This window comes from Prorops nasuta, unplaced genomic scaffold (assembly GCF_024137725.1).
Source record: "Prorops nasuta isolate Cenicafe-Biocafe unplaced genomic scaffold, Cenicafe_Pnas_1.2 PNAS00030, whole genome shotgun sequence".
In the NCBI taxonomy this organism is placed as follows: Eukaryota; Metazoa; Arthropoda; class Insecta; order Hymenoptera; family Bethylidae; genus Prorops; species Prorops nasuta.
The window spans coordinates 2,410,685-2,433,124 of NW_027116827.1; the positions used below are offsets into that span (position 1 = coordinate 2,410,685).

The 22,440-nt window shown below is 34.4% G+C and overlaps 1 protein-coding gene across 4 annotated transcripts; it reads right to left on the bottom strand.

The window, feature by feature from the left end:
• Positions 1 to 157: 157 nt before the first annotated feature.
• Positions 158 to 21,856, bottom strand: Kul (Kuzbanian-like). 4 transcript variants are annotated; one of them, XM_066742679.1, is made up of 19 exons: positions 21,791 to 21,856; positions 20,573 to 21,601; positions 17,243 to 17,928; positions 15,456 to 15,603; positions 12,704 to 12,822; positions 11,962 to 12,193; positions 11,591 to 11,728; positions 10,999 to 11,240; positions 10,424 to 10,564; positions 9,636 to 9,760; positions 9,196 to 9,324; positions 8,832 to 9,000; positions 8,393 to 8,562; positions 8,136 to 8,303; positions 7,917 to 8,044; positions 7,718 to 7,832; positions 7,473 to 7,607; positions 6,171 to 6,407; positions 158 to 6,052 (listed from the first exon to the last, which is right to left on the bottom strand). In XM_066742679.1, the coding sequence occupies exons 3-19, from the start codon at positions 17,484 to 17,486 to the stop codon at positions 5,225 to 5,227; spliced, it is 3,468 nt and encodes a 1,155-aa protein (XP_066598776.1). In that variant the 5' UTR covers positions 17,487 to 17,928; positions 20,573 to 21,601; positions 21,791 to 21,856; the 3' UTR covers positions 158 to 5,224. The 4 variants fall into 4 exon arrangements, 3 of the variants coding, with proteins under 3 accessions (XP_066598776.1, XP_066598777.1, XP_066598775.1); XR_010824184.1 differs by lacking the exon at positions 21,791 to 21,856 and adding an exon at positions 6,878 to 6,917 and having other exon boundaries at positions 5,914 to 6,052; positions 20,573 to 21,780; XM_066742680.1 differs by lacking the exon at positions 21,791 to 21,856 and having other exon boundaries at positions 10,999 to 11,237; positions 20,573 to 21,778.
• Between the last annotated feature and the right edge of the window lie 584 nt (positions 21,857 to 22,440).

Consider the following 22,440-nt stretch of genomic DNA (forward strand, 5'->3'; position numbering starts at 1 on the left):
AATTGGAAACTTCTTACATTTCATGTTTTAGAATTCAACTTAAAATTTATATCCAAATGTTTATTAAGTTTCTTCACATTCAAGTATATTTTTTGTTAAAGTTAAGATTTTATAGTAAACAGTATCAATAACAGATAGCTTTGAGTAATTTTATAATTATTAATAACAATTTATAAATAATGAGTATGAATCTTAAACTTCAAAATTATAATTTAAGAATCAGGAAACTTATCAATTTCTCGTTCAGTATGAAAATATCGATTAATTTATTATAAAATAACTTAGAAATTTACAAAACGAACTTCAAAAAACTTTTATTGTTTTAATATTACTTCATTTGATTATTAAGATATTTATACTGTCAATCTTCTCAAAGTTCGTTTCTATTACATTAATTCTAATCACTCACACCTCTGGAAAACCATAAGTATATTCCTAACATGGAGCCAATTGTAAACGCCAGACAATTTGCGTTAATTCTGAAATTGATTGCATGCAAAATTTTAATTTTGCAAAAATTCGGAGATACTATTAAATAAAAAGGAAGTGAAATGTTTATTGTTTTTAAATATAAATTTATCTAGAGATACGTAAGAGATTCTAAGTTTTAAAAGTTATAAATTAGGAAAAACTCAGATGATTATGAACTCTTTATAATTAAACTTGCCATTGTTATATTCAGTAAAAAAAAAAAACTATAACATTTTCAAATATTTAAAACCGAAGCACTACATTGACACGGTTATTTAAGATTCAAGTATTATTTACATAATTTGTATGAATTATCGAGAAGATGCGTAGTTGCTCTGACCAAACGGTAATGGTTCAAATATGTACCTGCCATTAATACTGTTTAACGTAAAACGTTACATCTTAAACGCGATCCCAGTAAAATGTTACTCTGAAGTTAATTATGAGGTCTTTCAGACCCTTAGTGAGTGATTAGTATTAAATTCGACAGAATAGATACATTAGTGATGCCTCTGTGTTGAATCGCTACTGATGCCTTTTAATTCGCTTCTTACATATAAGCAAATTTATTTCTATGAGTGTGTAATTGCAACGAAAGTAAACTATTAACTATAAGGCTGTAGTGATATAGTAAAACTATATAAAATAAAGGTTATAGGATTATATATACAATTTATCTATTTTATTAGTACGTAGGTGTGTGTTTGTGTATACGCGTGCTGATAAGAGCACATTCTTGCATGCATACGTGTGTGCGTTACACACATTATGCAAGATGCTTGGCTCACGCAGGCCTCGCTATTTGTACAAAGTCCGTGTAAAAATACAGCAGTACTATTCCAAGTCAATTCAAATTCATGATAAATTAAGTAACAATCACGTATATTTGAAACATCCAATTCCAAATATAATGGAACCAGGCGTTCATTTGCTTCTCTCGAAAGATTGAACAATCCTCGAGGGGAATCCTCGATGAGCGCAAACGTTGAAATGAGAAGAGCACTCGAGGACTAGAAAGAACTATAAGTATATAAGCTTCATTTAGCTGACTGTTTATTCACCTTAGTCGGTCTCCTTAAAAATACTTCGAAAAATCATAATCAGCGCGCTTTCTAAAGTGGGGAGCAAAATTTTCTACAAAGGCAAGAGAACGTGTCTTTTTATTCGGCGACTCCAGAAGCTCGGTGCTCGGAGGTCCGCGCGAGGCGAGCTTGTCCTCTTCGATGGAGTCTCGATACTCTCGATTCTGGCTAAGGTTGTCCCTCCGCTCTCATTCCCTCCTGAGTCTGAGCCTTCTCATCCGATTGGACTCAATGCTCGGCACATCCATCAAGAAGCTTCGGTGTGTTTTTGTCGACATTGTAATAAATTGCATTAAGTAAAATACTCGGTACAGATGGTCGATTTCAGGAAGCACTGAGTTATCCACCCCTATGATATTCAGTATTTTACATAGCGCAAACTTAGCGGATGCATCGACTGAAACAAACCCTTTGCCAGTTGCTGCTACTAGCAACGTAAGGGAATTCCTGCAGTAAAGGAAATGGAGGGATTACTTACTGCTGCTTGCTGATAACGCTATGCTCAACCTATGCGTAGTGTATATACATCGACATTCAATGAGTCTACTCGAAACGAGATGCCACGCTCGTTCAGCTCTTAAATATACGCCGTTTCGACTTAAAAACTAAGGATCACACTTTCTTATATAATTAAGTAGATGCGCATTATATAGTATACATATAATGGATATAAAGTTAGTTTCTCTCTCTCTCTCTCTCTCTCTCTCATGCTTTTGGGAAAAGTTTATTTATAAGAATTTCTTTAAATTGTTCTAAGTTTGCTTCAGCTATTTGAAAGTGAACATTAAAATATAATTCAATAATGAGATTTCTCTGTTTAAATACGATTTTTTTTATTGTAAATTATGAATGTCGATTTTAAATTTGTTTCCACAAACGATGAACCTAGATATTCAAAAGATTTTATTGACATATCATATACACGTACTCCTAAAAAAAGGGAATAATATGGAATTGTCATTTTTTACTATTGTACCATATCGTTTGAAAAAAATAGCACATCTTAGAACATGTAGTCAAATTTATACAAATTCTTATAAAAGAACACATATTTCTTTTTTTTACTAACTGATAAAAGTGGAATACTCTAATTCTGCAATAATATAAATCTTGTTTTAATAAGCTCTTAAAATGTTCTGACCAAATTTTTTTGATATTCATGTTTAAAAATTAATACTAATTTTGTATATTTTTCCGAAATTTATCTTGCAATGCTTATGAGGTACCTGACCCATATAAGGCCGCCATAAGTAGTATTTACAGCCATTTTTTCTGGAATTCTTTTACTGATTTGTTTAAAGATTGGAAGGTATTATATTCAGAGTTTTAAGAATATCTATTAATTTCTTTATATTTAATCTAATTTATAATCCGGTAATAATATCGATAAAAATATGACTATAAACTAGGCATTAATCTTATATGAGCCAGCAGTAATATTCACGCTCAGTTATAGCTATTAATTCTATTACAGACGCTCTCAATCATACGATGTTATTGCAAGTGCTAGTCGTCTTAATAAACTAGCAATAAAAGATTGAGAATACTACTGCATATACCATTGCTCTAATCTCGACGAACTTTTGGCACAAATAAAATAAACTAAATTATACAATTGTGGGATTATTAAATTATTAGTTTTAAGATTGATGAAAACGTCAATTTATAACAGTCTTCCTACGATAAGGAAACTGAAAATAATTGAAAGTAATTGTTATAATCACCAGCATATATTTTTATTGTTTTTTATAGTTTGGTAATTCAATTTTAAAATTGTTTATTTTCTCCAGTTAAACAAAAGTCTTAACTAAACTCATGCAGCGTTCTGTTATCGTACCGTATAATATTATTAGTAACTATATTATTTGTTCTGTTATTCTGTAATATCCGGCAGAGATTTCTATCAAATATACAGATATTAAATGCCGGCAATAGGAACCATGAAAAGTTAATGGAAATAATTAGCGTTGCGGCAATAGTTTAGAAAAATTTCCTTCAAAAGAGGATATTAAGAGTTTCATTCGAAAGGTCACTCTAACGGAGAAATTATTTAGCAGACACTTGATCTTGAGAAGTCATAATAGTTTAAGTTGTCAATTAATATGCATCCAATAACTGTTAAAAAAGACCGAATAAGAGGTAAGCGCCAAACAATTGAATTCAAAATTATGTTATCATTTATTTATTGCTCAGCCATTCCGCTTATTTTGCTTATTGTTATTTAGAGTCTCTGGTGGGTAATGGATGCATTTTTGTGGACATTATTAATAGCCTTTTAATTTTTATAACTTCTCAGGAAAATATGATCGCCAAATGACATGGACTATGTGATTTTCGAATAACCCTTTAAAAGTTTCCTCATTCAAAGACAATTAATTTTTAATAAACAATTACCGTTTTGTAATACTTGCACGAATAGTCGTTGCTTTTATCTTTCTTTTAAATTGTCTGGAAGACCTAACGAAAAATGGAATGTAACCGGCATATACACATCCATCCATGATTTATTTCACCTAAGCACCTTCCCGTAATGTATAAGTGTATAGGAAGCACACGAATTATCAAAATACTACGAACGTGACTTGGCATTAACAATAACAGCTGCCTATTCATTATTATTCTTTAATCTCTTATCTTTTTGACTTTGTTATTTGCACCAATATGAGGTAATACAAAGGAATGGATTTAAATTGCTCCCTTATCGATTTACTACGACTCCTCACCTCACAAATGCGTCGATTGTATCTAAGGCTAGTATGAAAGTGCGGACACTGTTTTATCAGTCTTGCTCCTCGATCTTTCTTAATATTAAACACAGAAAAGCTTCTTATAACAGATTATAGTAAATTACATTTCTTGTATCCCGACGATTTAATATAAAAAGGAGAGGTTTCGATAAATTACTAAAGAAATTGACTGTCGTAAAAGAGATGTTTCTGCTTGTTAAAATATCTTATAAATTCACGAATTGAAACCGTATAAGATCATTTTAATAATAATTTACTATTTTGTTTTAAACTCTTCTGGCACGTGTTTAAACATCATGTTACACAATGAACACAAATCAAATTAAAATTTACATCTGTCCAGTCGTTATTGTTTTTATTTCATTTCTACTATATTGTTTATTCAAAGTCGAAAGTTGTGTATATTGTTATACTTTCCTTTCCATGTTCGACCTATGTCTATATATGAGGTTATACGTTATATTTTAATTAATATTTAATCATTTTTCACCAAATACTATACTTTAAAAAGGCGGCAACGAAAATTTAATTTTCTGCCACCACCCTAATACAATACATACATTACTTTTCTAAAGCCTTTGTAAATATAATGTTTTCAGAGCTTCGTAATTTTTAATTTATGATAAATCTCCCTTTGCAATAAAATTATACGCTAAAATTTATATAAATTATTTACAATCCAAAATTTTTGCGCGTGCAAGAAGAGGTTACTATATTATTCTTCTTAAGTCTGTTTATCATTTTATAAACTTATTTTAAATTCCATTTCATTAAATACATTATCCCGATCAATCGAGTAAGCACACAGACGTTTATTGAAGTGTAGACCGCTCTTTCTTCTGGCAGTTTTCAACTTATTAGGCTCTATCGAGTGATAAGAGAGTATAGTTTCTCTTGAAGGGTCAATTGAGCGAGGATTAAAGGTCACGTGTCGGAAAATAGAAATTCACTTTCCGATAAAAGGACCTCCAGATCAGAAGGGACGGTATGCAGATCGGAATTGGGTGGTTCGGGAAGGTCAGCGGCGTTATTGTTAATACCCGTAGGAGCAATTTGCCTAGCACGTCCAATCCTAACCCTATCTTTCCTTTTAACGGTCCGAAGTAAAACACCCGTTCTAGGAATCTTGGCAGGTTTCGTAAGATTTGCATGCGTGGTGGCTGTCGTTGCTAGGGGCTGGACCACTTTTTCAGCTTTGCGCAATTTTACGTTGAATTTGAAGGGTGGCTTATATACTACTTGCAGTCTGGCGCGCTCTCTTTTGGCGTTGTTTACTGGAGAACATTTAGCGTCTCTTAAATCGGTCGGCCTTCTGCTCGATAACTTTTGCTTAGACGGTAATCTGGTCCTCTCGGAAACGGCCGTCAATTCAACCGGCGTTGATTTACTTTTTGGCAAAGCGGAATTTCTTCTTGACAATTCTGGCCTGCACTGGGAGGAAGCTAACAACCAAGAACGAACTTTACTCTTTGGATCGGTATTTGCCTCCGGATCATTTTCCGTCTGCATTGCCGAATAATCGATCACTTCTTTTCTATGTCGCTTTTTACGCTTTTTCTTATTATCACCATCCCCAGTAGCATTGACATTGTTTTCGGTGCTCGGCTTGTCCCTGGAAGACGTAATTTTCTTTCGTTTATTTTCCTGAACTCCAACAGCCAATTCTGCTGGACGTTTGCGCATCAAGTCCTCTAATGGAGCGGTAGACGATCTTTTTGGCGGAGCCTTAACTTTTTTCTTTTTCCCTGCATCCTATGTAGATAAAGCAAAACATAAGCGATCATTAGTCGAGATATCGTACATTAGTTTCATGACATTATTTAATAACATTATCTTATTGAGTATTGTCATTATTCTAAGCTCAACCCACCTTGCTATTAGCTTTATCTCCAGAGGTACCGTGAGATTCGTTATGCTTCCGACGATATTTCTTCTCCCTCACCTTCTTACTTAGTGGAAGCTTCGCGCGAACTGCTGGGGGATGCACTGTTACCCCTTCCGCTCCTTCCGGTGGTAAGCGTACTGTTTCCGTCGTTGCGCTGTGTATTATCGTTACTGATTTCAGTTTCAGATCCGGTCGCTTGCTGCACAATTTCATCGTGCCCACCTGTATAAATTTAATATTCGTCATGAAAATCTAATATATTGGACTTTACGCCTTAAACGATAGGTTATTTTTCTAAATACTTTTTATTTATATTATTTAGCTAAATTATGAACCGACCATGAAAATAATACTTGGACATAAGTTATATCAATGATGATTTTACCTTGAAAAAGCTATAAGTATAAAATTAACGTATTACTATGATTTTATTTAATGGGATGGATCGCTTTAGTAATCTTAGGAATTATACTTGCGATGGGCTTAAAGCGATAACGAAAATGGATCTTAACTCCGCAATAATATTCTCGTAACGTGGATTGCGTTAAAAACAAAATACTATTGTAAAAGCAATAACGATAAAATGTAACTATATTAAATACAGTCAAACTAACAATACTGCCAATTTGAATGATTCCGATTATAATAGCATTGATTATTCATTTTACTGATTCAAAGTTCCCTAGACTTACTCTTATTACTTTGAATAGTGGCATTATCCCTCGATCGTTTCTAACGAAAGACATTTTGTAGTAAAGCATCATAACTTATTCTTGTGAAGCTGGTATCTCACATACAAGAACCTCCCCTCAAAATTAGAGTTCCCATGGCATCCTAAATAGTTTTAAAGTTATATGCTATTTTTGGCTATAACTCTTTTTTTTGCAAAAATATGGAAACCGTCGAAGCCAATTACTTCTTCGACAAAACCGGAGATCTTCAAAATTTTATTCAGTTCATTGAATAAGATCAACTACTAACTTTTACTATTACCTCGGATTATAGAGATTGGAAAATGTTAAATTAAAATATTTATATATGGTATAGACTTTTTTAAACATATTTTTTAAATCCTACGATAACAAATCTATTCTTAAAATAATGTAAAACTACAGAAATATTCTGTATGTTACGGGAACTCTAATTCTTTTAAAAGATTTCAGTAGGTAAGATGCCAGCTTAGCAGAGGTTCATAACTGAAATGTATAGATGCTCAACTCATAATTAATGATGTATTAAAAGAATAATTAAATATAACGTGTGAAAGAAACAATATTTGTTACATACCAAGAATAATATCGCTGCTAAAAATATCAGTGCCACTAGGTACCAATGTTCTGTCATCCATCGACGGAAAGTCGCTAGACTTTCTTCAGATAGCAAAAATTTGGTCAAAGTTGCTAATGGGCCACTAGGATCCACCTTCAAGAGAGAAAATTATTGATGGTCATGTCGTAGCTTTAAAAACTTTTATCGCTAAATGAATTATAAATTATGCATATTCTTTTAAAATAAGAACAAAAGATACTAGCCTCTCGACATTTCTGGAAAATATCACAATAGCCATTGTAGTCGTTGCAAGGTGTTCCTGGCTTGGAAAACATATCAGGAATATCATATGGCGGTGAATTCCAGTCGAAGGAGGATCTATTAAAAAGGCACAAAAGTAGTCATCAAATGATTAACTCTAATTATTTTGAATGTAATATGGTGAGATCATGTATTACATACATGCATGGTTGATTCTCTCCAGGTAAACGACAACAAAGTTCGCAGGCTTTTGTCGAAGGGTCATTGGGTCCTGGAATACACTGGCAAGACTCTAGTCCGTATGCAAGGCATATGCTACCAGTACATTCCTACAAACGAGTAAAACAAATAAAATGTTACAAAGGCCTATGTAGATTTCAACGGATGAATCATTACATGTTACAAGTATAATAAACTTACTCCCATAAAGCAAACAAGTTCACGATTGCAAATGGTCTTATTGGGTTTGTTAATAGATTGAGGACAATAAGGAGATCTTCCGTCGCAAAAGCTGGAATCTCTGCAACCGTTATCCTCTCTGCATTTGTCACCGAAACGTAGTTTGCATTCAGCAGTGCAACAAGGGCCCTAAAAACGGGTTAGTGTAAATTATCTCTCTTGGAAGAAATTTTCAGAAAATTAAACGCAATCCATTAGAAATTACTGTTTTAACATACTTGACTAGGACTGCATACTGATCCCGGAGTAAGGGTGCACGGAGTTTCCTCGGTAGGTGGATAACGTCGTTGAGGGTAGCAGCAAGAATCCCTGCAATCTTCCTCCCATCCGCAATCACATTCTTCGCCTTCCTCGACCACTCCATTCCCGCACAAGGAGATTTGTGGCTCTGGAATAACAATTAAATATTATTTTATTGAGTAGTGTGGCTATACATTTTTTGTTAATTTTCATATCTTATCACCGGACCAATAAACGATCGTCCTTTGATAATTTTAATCTTGTCTTTACAATATTTTCAATAACAATTCAATATCTGCTTCAGTTTTATCAGAATTAGATGCCATAATGAGTAAGAAATTTGGAAATGTAACAAAATTTGTTATTAGTTTTGTTTAAAAGTGACTCCTGTGTAATATTGCTTATATATGTATATACCTGTGAAGCAGCCCTTTGGAGAACGGGCTTTGTTATTGAGGACAGGATTTATTGCGTTTAAACTGCACGGGCTAAAACGATTGTTATTCCGTTTATCACCACTAGTAGCACGAGCAAACATTATGAAGTTTCCATCCTCTCCACCAGGAGTACATTGTTCAGGATCGTGCTGAAACAAAACAACGCATTGATTTATTTGACACTCTGTCAATTATTTTCTATCAACTGAACAATTGATGAAAGAAGGAATGATTGTCATGCTATATTATATCAATTCGTGTTTCTGCTTACAGAATATTACGATCTTTGCTGTAGAAATTTCGTTTAATATTGCAAACAGATTAATCTGTCAAATTTTACTTACTGGTGAGCCGAAATTGTGGCCAATTTCGTGGGCCAGTGTGACATGGGAAACGGCAGGTGGAACGTGTTTCCCGTAGTTCAGCAATGTAACAATACCAGTATTCAAAGACTTCATGCTTCCACGGTAATGCTGGAATATTATTCATATGCATATATGTTAGTTACTGTACACATCATTATATCAATGCTACTACCACCGTTCTCGCAATTATCTCATATACACACGCAATAATTGTATTTTATATATCTTATTAGTAAAGTGTATATACGTAAATAATTTTCATTCGTTAGATTCTTCAGAAATTACGGTACTAACAAAAAATTCTCTTAGATTCTTTGAATTAATAAATAGCATTTTACTGCACAATCTAATTACAATAAGAGTTTTGAAATTTTAGACGGTGGTGACTGACAAAGAAAATAATGATAACTTCTACATACCCCGTTCTTTTCGCAAACTCCACCAGCATTTTTCAAATCACCAGTCCATGCCAAACCCAATGTACCCATCTCAAAATCTCGATAAGTAAACATATAAGCCAGGCAGAATGCGTCGTAATCCTCCTCTGTGTAAGAAATGAATACAAATTTATAAAATAGATAAGTATAGTCCATTTAAAAACGAAAAAACATCAAATATGTTTCTTAAAACACGTCAAAACTTTTATACTCGACTGTTTTTGAACAAAACAATTATGTAAATACATTTAATTTTTACTTAAAGTAATATTTTTTAAATTCAGAGATCCCATTTTCCTCTTTATCTACTACTGTTCCTGACTATATGACTAAGTATACGCATACAGGTTGAAATAATCTCTGTATAGATTTAAAGTTAAATTAATGGTCTGTTGACCCTTTTGACCGCTCTAATGTGAAGTGGTGTTTCTAGTACGTATTATGGAATGAAATTTCACAAAATCGGAAGAATATTCCCAATATGTAAATTTTTTATTTCTCAATGTCACTCTTTGTCATATTTCAAGGTCATCGACTTTTTGTTTAGGTTGAGACGTCTCAGAGACTTACAAGGCAATCGCCTCGACTCATCGAGTTACCTTCAACTGACTTGTTTAACTTAACTAGTTGGAAGCGGGCATCTCGCATGTGACCAAACTAGGGAACTCCCTGGGACCGATGGTCAAAAATCGAAAAAACGATTGCTACTTCATAGACTCATTCAAGTTCAAGAATTAACACATTTAATCGTTATAAATTCTTGTACTTACCAGAGAAAAGTTCCAGATACTTTTCAACGCCATAATTCCCTGGAAACCGATAATTTGGATCTTTTAGTGCATCACCACTGTGAACCTTTATCCTCTTTATCATGAAGCTAATATTGTCTGGTCTTCCATCCTGATTGAAATCTGAAACCAGTAGGTATTACAGTGTCACTTTTTATAGTAACATTTTCCTTAATCATATAAAGTATTACAAATTATAAAAAATGAAACAATATTCTTCTTTTTCACAAAAATCCTTCTTAATAAAATAAGAAGGGGCAAAACGTGTTTTAACACATTACCAAATAAATTTCTTTACAATTTAGTAACAAGTCAAATGTAACTCATGCAAGGTTGAAACAGTCGTCGAATCAATGCTACAAAAAAAAGGTTACCATGTATTTAAGAATTTGTAATAAATTGGAGCATATTTCGCATGCTTGATATTTCTTGAAAAAACTTTTCAATACCGTGAGAAAGGAGCGTGGCTGAAAGTGATGTAACGAGTACAAGAGCTGCACTAAGGAAGGTCAAGAGGGAAAGAAAAGAGTAAAAATGCTCTCTTTCTCTCTTATCACCTGTATGTTTGTAGATTGCATTGACCCTTTGCACGTGTCTCGTCATCACTTCGATGCAAGCCTCTTCCGTGCCATATCGCGCAAAGAATTGATGATCAGCTTGTAAATAGAGCATGCAGGTGGTTTTTCGTGGATCCACTGTCGCACGCTTCCGCAAATGTCTTTGGCCTATCCGGTCTCTCTCTTCCCTTGTTTTTTCTTTATCTGCATCATCCGCTAAAACATCTGCTGCTTTTTGTCTGCTATATTGAAAATAACAAAGATCATTATTTAAAGTACGAATAGTAGCATTGTTGTTCTCTTACAGTTTTGAAACATTTTTACAACTCAACTAATTCAGAAAAATTAGATAATAAAGTTAGTGTTAATTGGGTGTTATTTTTGCGGTCTATGCAAATGAAGTTTTATGTAAAATAGGAAATCATCTTGATTGTGAATTTAGTACTTTCTCTACTTTAACTATAGCAGAAATAATGTAGAATAACTTTTTAAAGGATAAATCCGAAGCTCAGGATCTGGTAAATGAAACACTGCTGAGAAAAGGAAGAGGCAAGGAAAAATAAATTAAGAATTAGGCAAAACATTTACTCACCCGTCGGAATATTGTAGATTGTTGTTTTCTTTGAATACAAAAATGTTCGAGTTACTTTCTTTGGAGTACAGGGCTGCACGATGACCAAGCAGAGGTTCATAAAAGGTCTGATACTCTGTATTGTTGTATAGTTGTCTTCTACAAACGAGAGTAAAAATAAATTATAAGCATAAAAGATCTAATTTTCTCCAAATAAATCAGAAGTAAATATTTCTCATTTTAAATCAGTGAAATAATTAAATTAGTCTAAGAAGCTGAATAAAAATAGTTGTATAAATAAGTCAACGATTTCGTAACATTTTTAAATTTGGCGCTGTTGTATTCTACTTTTTTTCCTTCAAATGATAAATTTAGATTTACGAGGAGCTTACTTATTGATGGAGTTTTGGTGGAGACGGTGGCTGGCACAGAATAGTGGTTCTGGTGGTTTGGTGACGTCAGAGGCACGATAAGCGATACTGTGATAATAGGGTGACGTGCGCTCAGTATTTGGCAGGTATCTATCAACTGGCTCGATGTAAAACTCATCAAAGTTGGTCACGACCGTTCCATCAAAAAGACCATCCTTCGTAACAAGACCCTGCACCAATGCATTTTCATCCTCTGCAAAAAATATACTCAGAAAATTATATAGAAATAGTACTCTCATATAGTTGACAAAAATCAATTTACACAATTCCGAAAATTCGCAAGAAAAATATCAAAAACATTTAGTTTCTTTCTACTTAAATCATAAAAAGCAAATCTAAGTAAGTTATAAGCATTTTTCACACTGCTCGTTTCTCTTGGTATCAACACCGATCAGGACTCGTTTGAATAGAAAATAAATAAAAGATATGATCTAAAACTAAACTATAATTAAAAACAAAAAATATAGCTTTAAAAGTATTTTCAACATCTGTATTTATATTTTACTGATGTTTTGATTGACACAGTTTAAAACTATACGGATCCAATTATACATTGCTTTATCAATACTTAATAATTCGATTCGAATTCAGGAATTTCAGCTCTCTCACAAAATTAAGCAATTTTCTCGGGAATGTGCAATTTTTCATTTGAAAATCTCTTTAATCCAACAAGGATAAACAAGTATAGTTGTTGGTGACTCACCAAGCAGAGTGCCCACATAGATATGTGAAATGTCGAAGTCAAGAGGTCCCGAAGTGCTTTCAAAACTGGCGTCCTTGGCAAAGAGATTTCCATCCCTTACCAATTTCAGCGTCCAAGATCTGCATGTAAAATAGCAAGTATACTTAAATGGCAAATTTACAAAATAGTGGAGAGGTCAATGACCCCTATCATGATTCGTCGCAGCATCAAGTAAATCGTCTCAAAATTAAATTTAGCAATACGTGGTAAATTGTACATGGCACAATCAATTATTGTTAACCTTTTTTTTATCTCGGGGTTAGTAACTATCGTCGTAAATAACAAGAAGCTTTGAAAATTAATGTCATAGTGTAGCTTTCAGTACTAAGGATTTTTTGATCTCGGAGGTAGAGTGTCTCTCGTTGTGAAGCGTAAAAACCGCTGAAAAACTAATATCGTACAGAGTCATTGTTTCGAATAGGTGTCGTTAAAAATGACAAAACTTTAAGAAAACACGATGGAAAAATAAAATATAACTTAATTTAACTAGAATTTCTTTATCTCGGAGGCGAATGCTTTTGCTTAAAGCACAATAAGAAACAGAAAAAAATAATAAATATATCATAGTCTTTCTTCGAATAAATGTGATTAAAAGTTGCAAAACTAGCATTCCCTTACGTATACGAAACATATATATTATGTTATAAGCTGCGGGAGTGCGATCAGCTCAAGGCGCGTAGCGTACGTTTTATAACACGATCTATATCGCTATAGAGAATCATATTTTCAAGGCTTCTAAAGATTCTCAAGGTTGGAATATCGCAAGAGCAAATTCATATCTTACTCAAACTTATATACTTTTTGCATCAAACCAATGAAATGAGATGGAAAATATTTTGTAAATCATATTTAGTGCTCTTTATTGTTCGAACAGATTCATACTCTAAAAAAGGTATTAAAGACAAGTGCTACCAACAGGTATATATATATTATAGAAATCTACCGTTTAGTGGAGTTTTATTAAAAACTATGCAGAATTATGAATCTGTCGAGTTCGATCGATTCCTCGTGTTAAATGTTATGATCGCATCGCAAAGGATAAGATTTGTTAGAGGTAATCGAAAGCCACATCGAAGGTGTAAAAACAGTGCAAAGCCAATCAGCGTTTTCGCTAGATTGCTGCTTCCCAGTTACTGACCCACTATTTAAATCAAATCTCCCAGAATCCATACAAACTCAGTTACGTAGCGTCTTATAAGGCTATTAAGGAAACCCGTAAAACCGAATAATCTAGTGGATAAAACAGAGTTAGTATTCCAGGTATTTCAGTTTGCGCGGAAGGTCGCAAGACTCGCTAATTATAATGTAATTACAAACGAAACGAGAAATAATGTAAATATTACATTTTTTCTATATATATAACTATAACTATATATATATTCTTTAATATTTCATTATTAACGCTCTACTGGTTTATACGAAATGCAACTATATGCATAATGTGAAACTGAACTTTTAGCTCCGCTCCATCCAACTTTGAGAATACAGACCGCATCGGCTAAACAATTTATGCATATACCGGGTGTTGTATTTTAAATAACGACTGCGAGTATTTGTTCAAAATTAATACGTGTTATGATAACGATATTGGAATAGAGGCTACTGTCTTTTACGAGGGACGCGAGATTCTGCAATTGATCCGACCTTGAAAGGTCATTCGAAAGTATACGAAGGTTGCACCAAGTTTCTTAACCTTTGGACCACCGGAAGGTCTCGTACGAGACGGTATTTACGGATCGCAACTTTATTCGGGTCAAATAGCAGAAAAAGTATCAAATTTTTGTGATTTTCTGACGGCTATAAATTTTATGAAACCTCGGTGGTCTGAAAGTGTAACCCCCTATTTTTTATTGCACACTCTTGTCATTTATCTTATGTAATAAAACACTATATATGAATTTACCATTTCGTCCAGGCGTTTACGAGATATTTGAAATTGAAATTAGAGATGTATGAGCGAATACGCATGAGAATGCGTAACGCTGTGCACGATTTTTCAGCTCCAAACCCACACATACACACACACACACACACACACACATATCCAATTTTAAATCCAAATATCTATATAGTGAACGCTTGAATGAAATAATAAATTCGTTTTGAATTTTTATTAGCTGTTGTGTTTGTGAGAGAAGATACAAGAATATGCAATGAAACAAGAGTTTCTATTTAAAAATCTCTAGGTGACCTTCAAGTTGCCTTTAAATGACCTTTCAAGGTCAGACCAATGGAGAACCATATGTTCCTTTTTAAGCCAAAGAAATTTTATTCCAAACATTTTATCATAAAACGTAATTTCCAACTAATATTTCAAGTCGTCGTTTGAAATGAGACACCTTGTATATGTATATGAGTCCCGCATATCCTTGGACCAACAGCTTTTCAACTAAAATTACTTATTACATCCCGTATAGTATGGTTTAAAATGACTGGAATTAGCATATTTTATGCAATAAAATTATCTAATATTTTTTAGTGTCGGTTTATCCAAGTTTACAATTGGTTTCGATAAAATGCTTAGTTTTTTTTCAGTGGTAAATACATCGTTAGAATTTTAATGTTCCATAGCAGCAACAATACAATTAAATACTTTTTACTATAATTTGTATTTCAACAATATTGACATAAGAATAGCGAGACAATAACAAAGATATTAAGGAAAAGTCTGTAGAATAATATTGAAATTTTGTGCAAACAATTATCATTATACCTATCGAGAGTCCTGAGAGGCAGTAGTAGTGGTTGATTATTGGCAGTGTCTGAAGCTTCCCGACGCGTCCGGCTTCGATGACGTCTCAAGGTTGCCGTGTCATAAGAGGCTACCTCGTAGTACCTGATGTATGACGCACGTGTGATACCTGAAAGGAGAGTTGTACGTTCTATGAGTATGGAAATGAGGAAAGCACGTTGTCCCATTTACTATTTACTATAGAATCTAAAGAAAAAAGTGCCAATCGACCATACATAGAATTTTTCCATACATTCTCATATGAATCAGTACAGAGCTGCATATTTTCATATGTACAAATAAGAGTTTAAGAATTTAACTGAATCAGTGCATACATTGTGCTTTTCAGTGTCGATGATTTTTATATCAATGTTTTATTATTGCTCGTATTCATACTTGTTAAAAAACATGATGGTATTTTCTTGACTATATATAACTACTTATCACGTTCTATGTATTTACGAAAAGATCAGTATCTTTGATAGAAATATCAATTCTAATATTATTCAGTATTTTACATAATTTTGCAGTCAATTTTGCTTTACGCGAAACCATTGGATCTTGAAATTGATTATTCAATTAATTAACATAGAAAAAAAAAGTTTAAATGGTGCTTTTATAATTATATACGAGCGATGAACAATGGTAAAATAACAGTATCTCGAATTCCCATAGCTTGCCCAAATTGTTCTGAATTATACAAATTCTGGTACGTATGCTCAAATAATTAAAGAGACTATATCTAACAAATAATATAAATGAACATTATTCAAAATATACAGTCAGTTATTTATCATTTAGTCTTCAAGAAGTATAACACGTGAAAGAAAAAATTTCATTTAAATTATACTTAATTAATATTATTAAAAGGATGCAATTTCGTATAAGAAAATAAAGGCATATTTTTATAGGAGAAGATCAAGCAATGTTTTGGTTTTTGAGACTGTAGCAGCCATGCGTTAATAAGGAGAGCTCTAGTTAGAAGCATATTCCATTGTTTCCACAAGTACTGATTTAAACAAAAGGGGCGGGTGAGACAAAGCAGCGTGTTAGTGGAGCATTAGGAAATGACAACATAGCTAAACATGCTTGTTACAGTTTAACAGCGCGTTAATTCCTGCTGGCGCTTTTACACATTATTATACTACTTTCCTTTTCCGTAGATTTATTCGTCATTGCGATTATCTCTTTAAGTGAAAACGGTATAGAAAAATAACATTCCATTCTCCAACTTTCCTTGAACATAAAGAGAATATGAATTTGTCGAAGGTAAAAAAAGGCAACGCGACAAATAAGAATTTAATGCGAATTCCAAATAATTCGATTATGCTCCAAAACAAAGATTTCGAATTACAAGCCGCGAGATGAATAATCTCTCTGTTACGAATCTCAGTAATGACTATTCAGCAATAACATTATCATAAGACAGGAAGAAAGATAGCCTTGGGCTGAGAAATTTTTGCGAAAGCAGTGAGCCAAGACAAAGAGAGTGAAGAAACGAAAGACACGCGTGGTCCGTAAAACAGCTGGCCAAGTGAAACAATGAATGGAACAGAGATGAGCTTTCATATATATATAATAAAAATAAGGTGTCTGCAGTAAAGGATCTGTTTCATCAAAGCAAACGTCGTCCTGGATTCGTGACATATAAGATAAGCACGTGCAGACTTGGTCCTCTAATTTAGGAAAGATTGGAGAACTATGAAGGACAGCGATCGAAGGTGGTAAGGTGGTGGTCACATGATGGGACGGTAAAGTGACTCACTCACCTTTGTAGTGACTCATCAATGGCGTAGGGTGCAGGGGGGAGGCATGGCTGATTGTCATGAGGTAGATGAATGTTGCCAAAAACAAATAGACAAGAGTCCTTGAGGAAAGAACGAATCTAGGAGACTCGAGGGTCTTCAGGCGGAGCATGACGCTCCTTCGGATGGGCCTCAAGATGAATCGTCCCTCTTCCTCGTCCTCGTCCTCCTCGCATTCATCGTCGAGGCTCGAGACCGTAGGAAACATGAGTTTTAAAACGGATGTTGCTAAATTAGCGCCGCTATCTACTCTTCTCGCCGATGTTGTTATTGTTGCTAATACTGCTATTGCTGCTGCTGCTACTTCTGCTGCTGCCGCTGCCTTCAGCTTGCACGCCTATCATATCGCCACGTCTATCCTTCCGCACGATCTTCGCTCCCTTTCACCTCTTAATTTATTCCAATCTCCACTCCTCCACGCTTATTTTCAATTTTACTTTTGTCCAATCTTTCTTCCAAGCCCAATGCCTACGATGCTTGGCCGAATCTCTTCAAACTTTCGATGCTTCTCTTCTCTTCTTTCTTCCTCAACTCGGGCCTCGTTTTTTATCCTTTTCGGCTCCCTTTCCTCTCTTTCTTTCGGGCACTTTCTTTCTTTTTCCGACGAAATTCTCATCCCACTTTCATCTGCCACGAGTAAACTATTTTTCCTAAAAAAAAAATTATGAAAGATTATTATAAGTTTGGAGGTGGATACTTGGCTGACTTATAGCAGTAATAATAGCTGATCTTCTTCGCTAAAATTTCAAACCGTCTTTTCTTGTAATTTTGTTCACATAGTATTGGACTTTACTTATCGTTCTTCTAGAGTTCTTAAATAAATTTTTCAACAAGTTTACTCATTTAATTAAAAAATGTGGACCGCTAGATTCACGGGAAAAGCTGTGTGGCCCATTTATCGTTTCAATTAATATTTCGAAAGAGTTTGCAGGAGCTGTAGAATTTTCTAAAAATGTTTATCGAATTAAAAAAATAATTTAGAATCTACGGATAACAAACAATAATACTTTATTTCAGAATGGCGCTCTAAAATCGATTAAATAAAAACTGAACCAACAACATACGTTTTTCAAAAATGGCTAAATGAAATACTGTATTTTCTATCGTTTAACTCTTTTAAATATTTCATCGTTATTTGTAAAAAAAATTTCGTCTGTTTCAAATTTGAAGTATGTCCGACTATAACGGTCTGACACCCCTAGATTTTTTATGGTTTTAGCGTACTAAAAGTATAGGCATACACGTGTAATACCAAAAAGGTATTAAATTTGTTATTCACGATAAAAAATACAGAGAGTACAAACAATCCGTTGTGTAGCTTGATTAAATTGTAAATATCGAATGAAGCTCGACGGATAAAAAGGAAAGTTATACTATATCTAAAAACATATGCATCAGATTTCAACTCGTCCACAATGGAACATCTAACGATTTGGTTAGCGAACGCGCTTCGACGAACCATTACTTTGCAACAAGTTGGCGAAATACGTTTGCGTAATACTCTCCAAGCATTTCGAGATTTGAACTCTCTGAACGTAGCTAAGTGAGGATAAAAGGCGAAATTGCGTAGAGAACGAGCAGTCATATCGAACAGAATGCAACGGAAAGGTTGTAAATGAAAACGAATTTGTAATCTTCCAGGCATTTCGTTACTGTTCACCAAATAACGTTGGCAAAGCTCCAGCAATCATTCTGATAAAGTGGTGGCTCCTCTGCTTCTTCGATACATTTACGATTAAATTTACTTGACACTCATTGTTTGTAACAACCACTGTGTATACAAATAAATACTCAACCACGTCGAAAAAATTATTTAGTACAATTTCACACGTCCTTTCATTTTATAATTTCTAACACATTTCTTTTATTTGTTTATAAAAAAATAGGAGTTTGACAGGTTTCAACTAGATAACACACTGGTCTTAGATTATATAAATCACTGAAAAACCGATCAGCTTTATTCGAGTACCTAGAATTACTCGTCATTAAAATTATAAAGATTGAAACATTAAAGAGGCAAAGTCTGTGATGTAGAACCGTCAAGCGCGCGTAACGCATTGGTAAAATGAAATGAAGTTGACACGGTATCGTCGTTCTTGAGGGTTGACGGACGGTCGGTAATTCGTAACGTGTTTTTTTTTTTCAATTACTTTGATCAAAAGTTGCATTACCCCAAGTAATTCGTCAAGCTAGCACTACGGTAAATCTGGCATCGTTGCCGAGCGACTTACATTCCTAAAAACAAGTAAGTCGTTGGAGAGGGAAAGGAACTCTTGTATCAGTATTCAACAGATCAGTAGTACCTGTACGTACATGCGCTCAACCACCAACACGGTGATACCGTTCCTCTCTTTTTTCACTCTCTTTCTCTGGCACAAAGGCTCACGTATGCATGTATGTGTTCATGAAGGCATCGTCTCTCTCCCTCTCTCTCTCGCTTCCTCCATCTATATTTGCAGGATACACAACATAAACACGATCATGCAATGTCACAGAAAAATTGGAATTGCGTGTGCACGGAAAGAGCGCGTCTCGTTCGTTCCAGCCACGAGCTTTTGCATGTTTCTGCACGTACCAACAAGAATTGTTCGAGTATCGAACCAACCGACCGTGGCCCCGTGTCCAAACGGGATGCAACTGAATCCAACAGGATCTTCGGTTCACACGGTGCAACATTCTTGACCGATGACAGCTTGGTCAATTATACAGCACGTGATTATTTTCCTTCTTGTTCAATAGCACGGTGAAGAAGCGAGCAGTGATAAAAAAGCTTCGCCTGTTCTCGCTTAAACTCATTACACTAGAACGAACCATATCAGATCAGGACACTATTAAGGATTGTTCTTTAATGAAATTGCCTTTTTTTCAAATAAAAACGCTAAGTCAGTTCTCTGAGCTACTGTTAAAAAGTGTGTAATGTAATAGTAAAAGTAGATATTTTATAAGAAGCCCCAGCGTTGCCACATCGTTGGCTTAGCGCATGGCGCTATATTTCTTATCCATGTTTTCATGTAATCTCTGTATTTTTTAATGATTAATAGTAGTTTTTCCACCGCTACATTCGAAAAGTAAACATTTTTCATTTTAATTTTGTTCATAAATCTATCATTTATTATGAAAATTATTGTAAAATGTCATATATGCTTGTTTCTCATACCTTTCCAATTTAAAAAATTGCAGTTTGACAATCTCGTTCTTTTATTAATTTAAATCGTCAATATCCAATTATTGTGACAATGTGTGAAAGATAGTAGGAAATTTAGCGAAGTCAGTTTAACGGTATCTTAAACCTACCGATGAAAATAATGCCACCGCTCAGCTACGAGTTTTGAAATCTCGCCGAAGCCAGGTGGTTGGAGTTTATATATCCTGGAGGAGGAAATGAAGCCGCTTTTAGCTATCGTAATAGCTATGTACTCTGCTTAGCCAACTATATCGTTGATAACCACTTGATCTTTCATCAGGGCTAATCATGAGAACATTCTTGGATTTTTATCACTAACCCTTGAGGCAGGAACAGTTTTTCCTGTCGGTGGAGCAATGGCTATCGTGTTCTTGAGAGAACGAATAAAGGAGTTTTTAAAATAACAATAGAGACTGTAGGAAAGAAGAACACATGAAAGCATAAATATGTATGCTCACATACACACACGCACATGCGCGCACAAAAATCACCACACGTGAACGAGTTCAGCGTCGCAGCGTCGCACTGACGGCCTGTCTGACGGTGATGGTTTATTGTTCGTGACGTGACTAGCACGAAGGAAAAAAGACAAGACTCCTACGACTCCTACACTCGATCCGACCCGTCCGACCACGACCAACGACAGAGTACAGACACTCCAGTGCAATCCGACTCCAAGCCGAACAGCACCGAAGCTGAACGACCGAGCCGAGGACAACGACTTCTCCCACCACCACCATGGTCTACGACCCAGCTGTGTGCCCGACCTTACTACGAATCCTGTCGCTCGTGTCATCTCCTCTCACTCACTCTTGATCGACCATTTTCTTTCAAAGTCCTCACCCCTTTCTTCTACGTGTCCACCTATAGCTCTTCTTTCCATATTCCAACCGGTCCATAACCGTCATTCCGCTTGTCCTTTCATCTTTCCTTCTCTTCTTTTCTCTACCTGTGATCTCCATTGTGCTCCTTTCGCGCATCTCTCACCGTACCCTTCCATTTCCACACTATACTCTTTCTATTTTATTATCCTCCTCTTCCTTCTAAAGCCAGACGCTCCAATCGAATCAAATCGAATCAAGCCAAACAGACAAGGCAGGACCGAGGACACGCTGGATAAGACTGCGTCGTCTTTACAACTACACGAACAAAAAATTACAGTTGGTTTTAAAGAAAAAGATTGCAATTTACTACGGTTTATTGTACCACCGTCATATCTTTTCATTTCAGTAAACTTTAAATTCTAGGAAAAGCTGCTGTAGCATGGAATGCTTATTTACATTTTTTCTCATTTGTTTACCGTATAAAGAACAATTAGAGAAACTTACCAGTACCGACTCCGATTCATTAAATGACCGGCTTTTTAACCAAAGTGTAAATACTCTATATATGTATACGTTTTTCTTCGACGAGCAATCACTTTCCAACGTTCTACGTTTGTATTTCCTTAATAAAATTTTAAATAATATAGAACATCTTATAATGTACACTATATATATTATTTTATAAAAAACTTCGTTTACTTTCATATTTACCAATGATTACGCGTTTACAAAATCCAACAGACTATCTTCCTATTGTACATATGGCAATTTGATGGACAAGTCTTTGTTACGTCTATTTTCTTTTTTAATATGAGGTAAAGCGCATCTGAATGTGCATCACTTAGAGAGTGCTCTGTATAATGTATAATTTTCTTTCCACTTTTTTTTGTGTCACTAGAAAAGGTATAAAAACGCAGTTTAACTAAAAATATTTACAATTAAATTTGATCCTCACTTTTAGATTTAATAAAAAGAATGTTAAATAAGATTATATTATTATTATTGATAAATTATATTCACCCTGAATAGCATTCATAACCTTGAGATGGATAAAAATGCAATTAAATTTTAATTCTATATCATTTTAGTAAAAAATTATAATGTTTAATTTATTTAAATTTAGTAGTAATATTTCGAATTGTTTTTCTTTATCT

Excerpts from the sequence above, each read along its gene's own strand:
- Kul (XM_066742679.1), bottom strand. The coding sequence starts at position 17,486 with ATGTTTCCTACGGTCTCGAGCCTCGACGATGAATGCGAGGAGGACGAG. Across the intron at positions 11,729-11,961 it reads CACCAAAACTCCATCAATAA|AAGACAACTATACAACAATA; the intron begins GTAAGCTCCTCG and ends TCTCGTTTGTAG. Across the intron at positions 9,761-10,423 it reads GTATCTGGAACTTTTCTCTG|AGGAGGATTACGACGCATTC; the intron begins GTAAGTACAAGA and ends TTTCTTACACAG.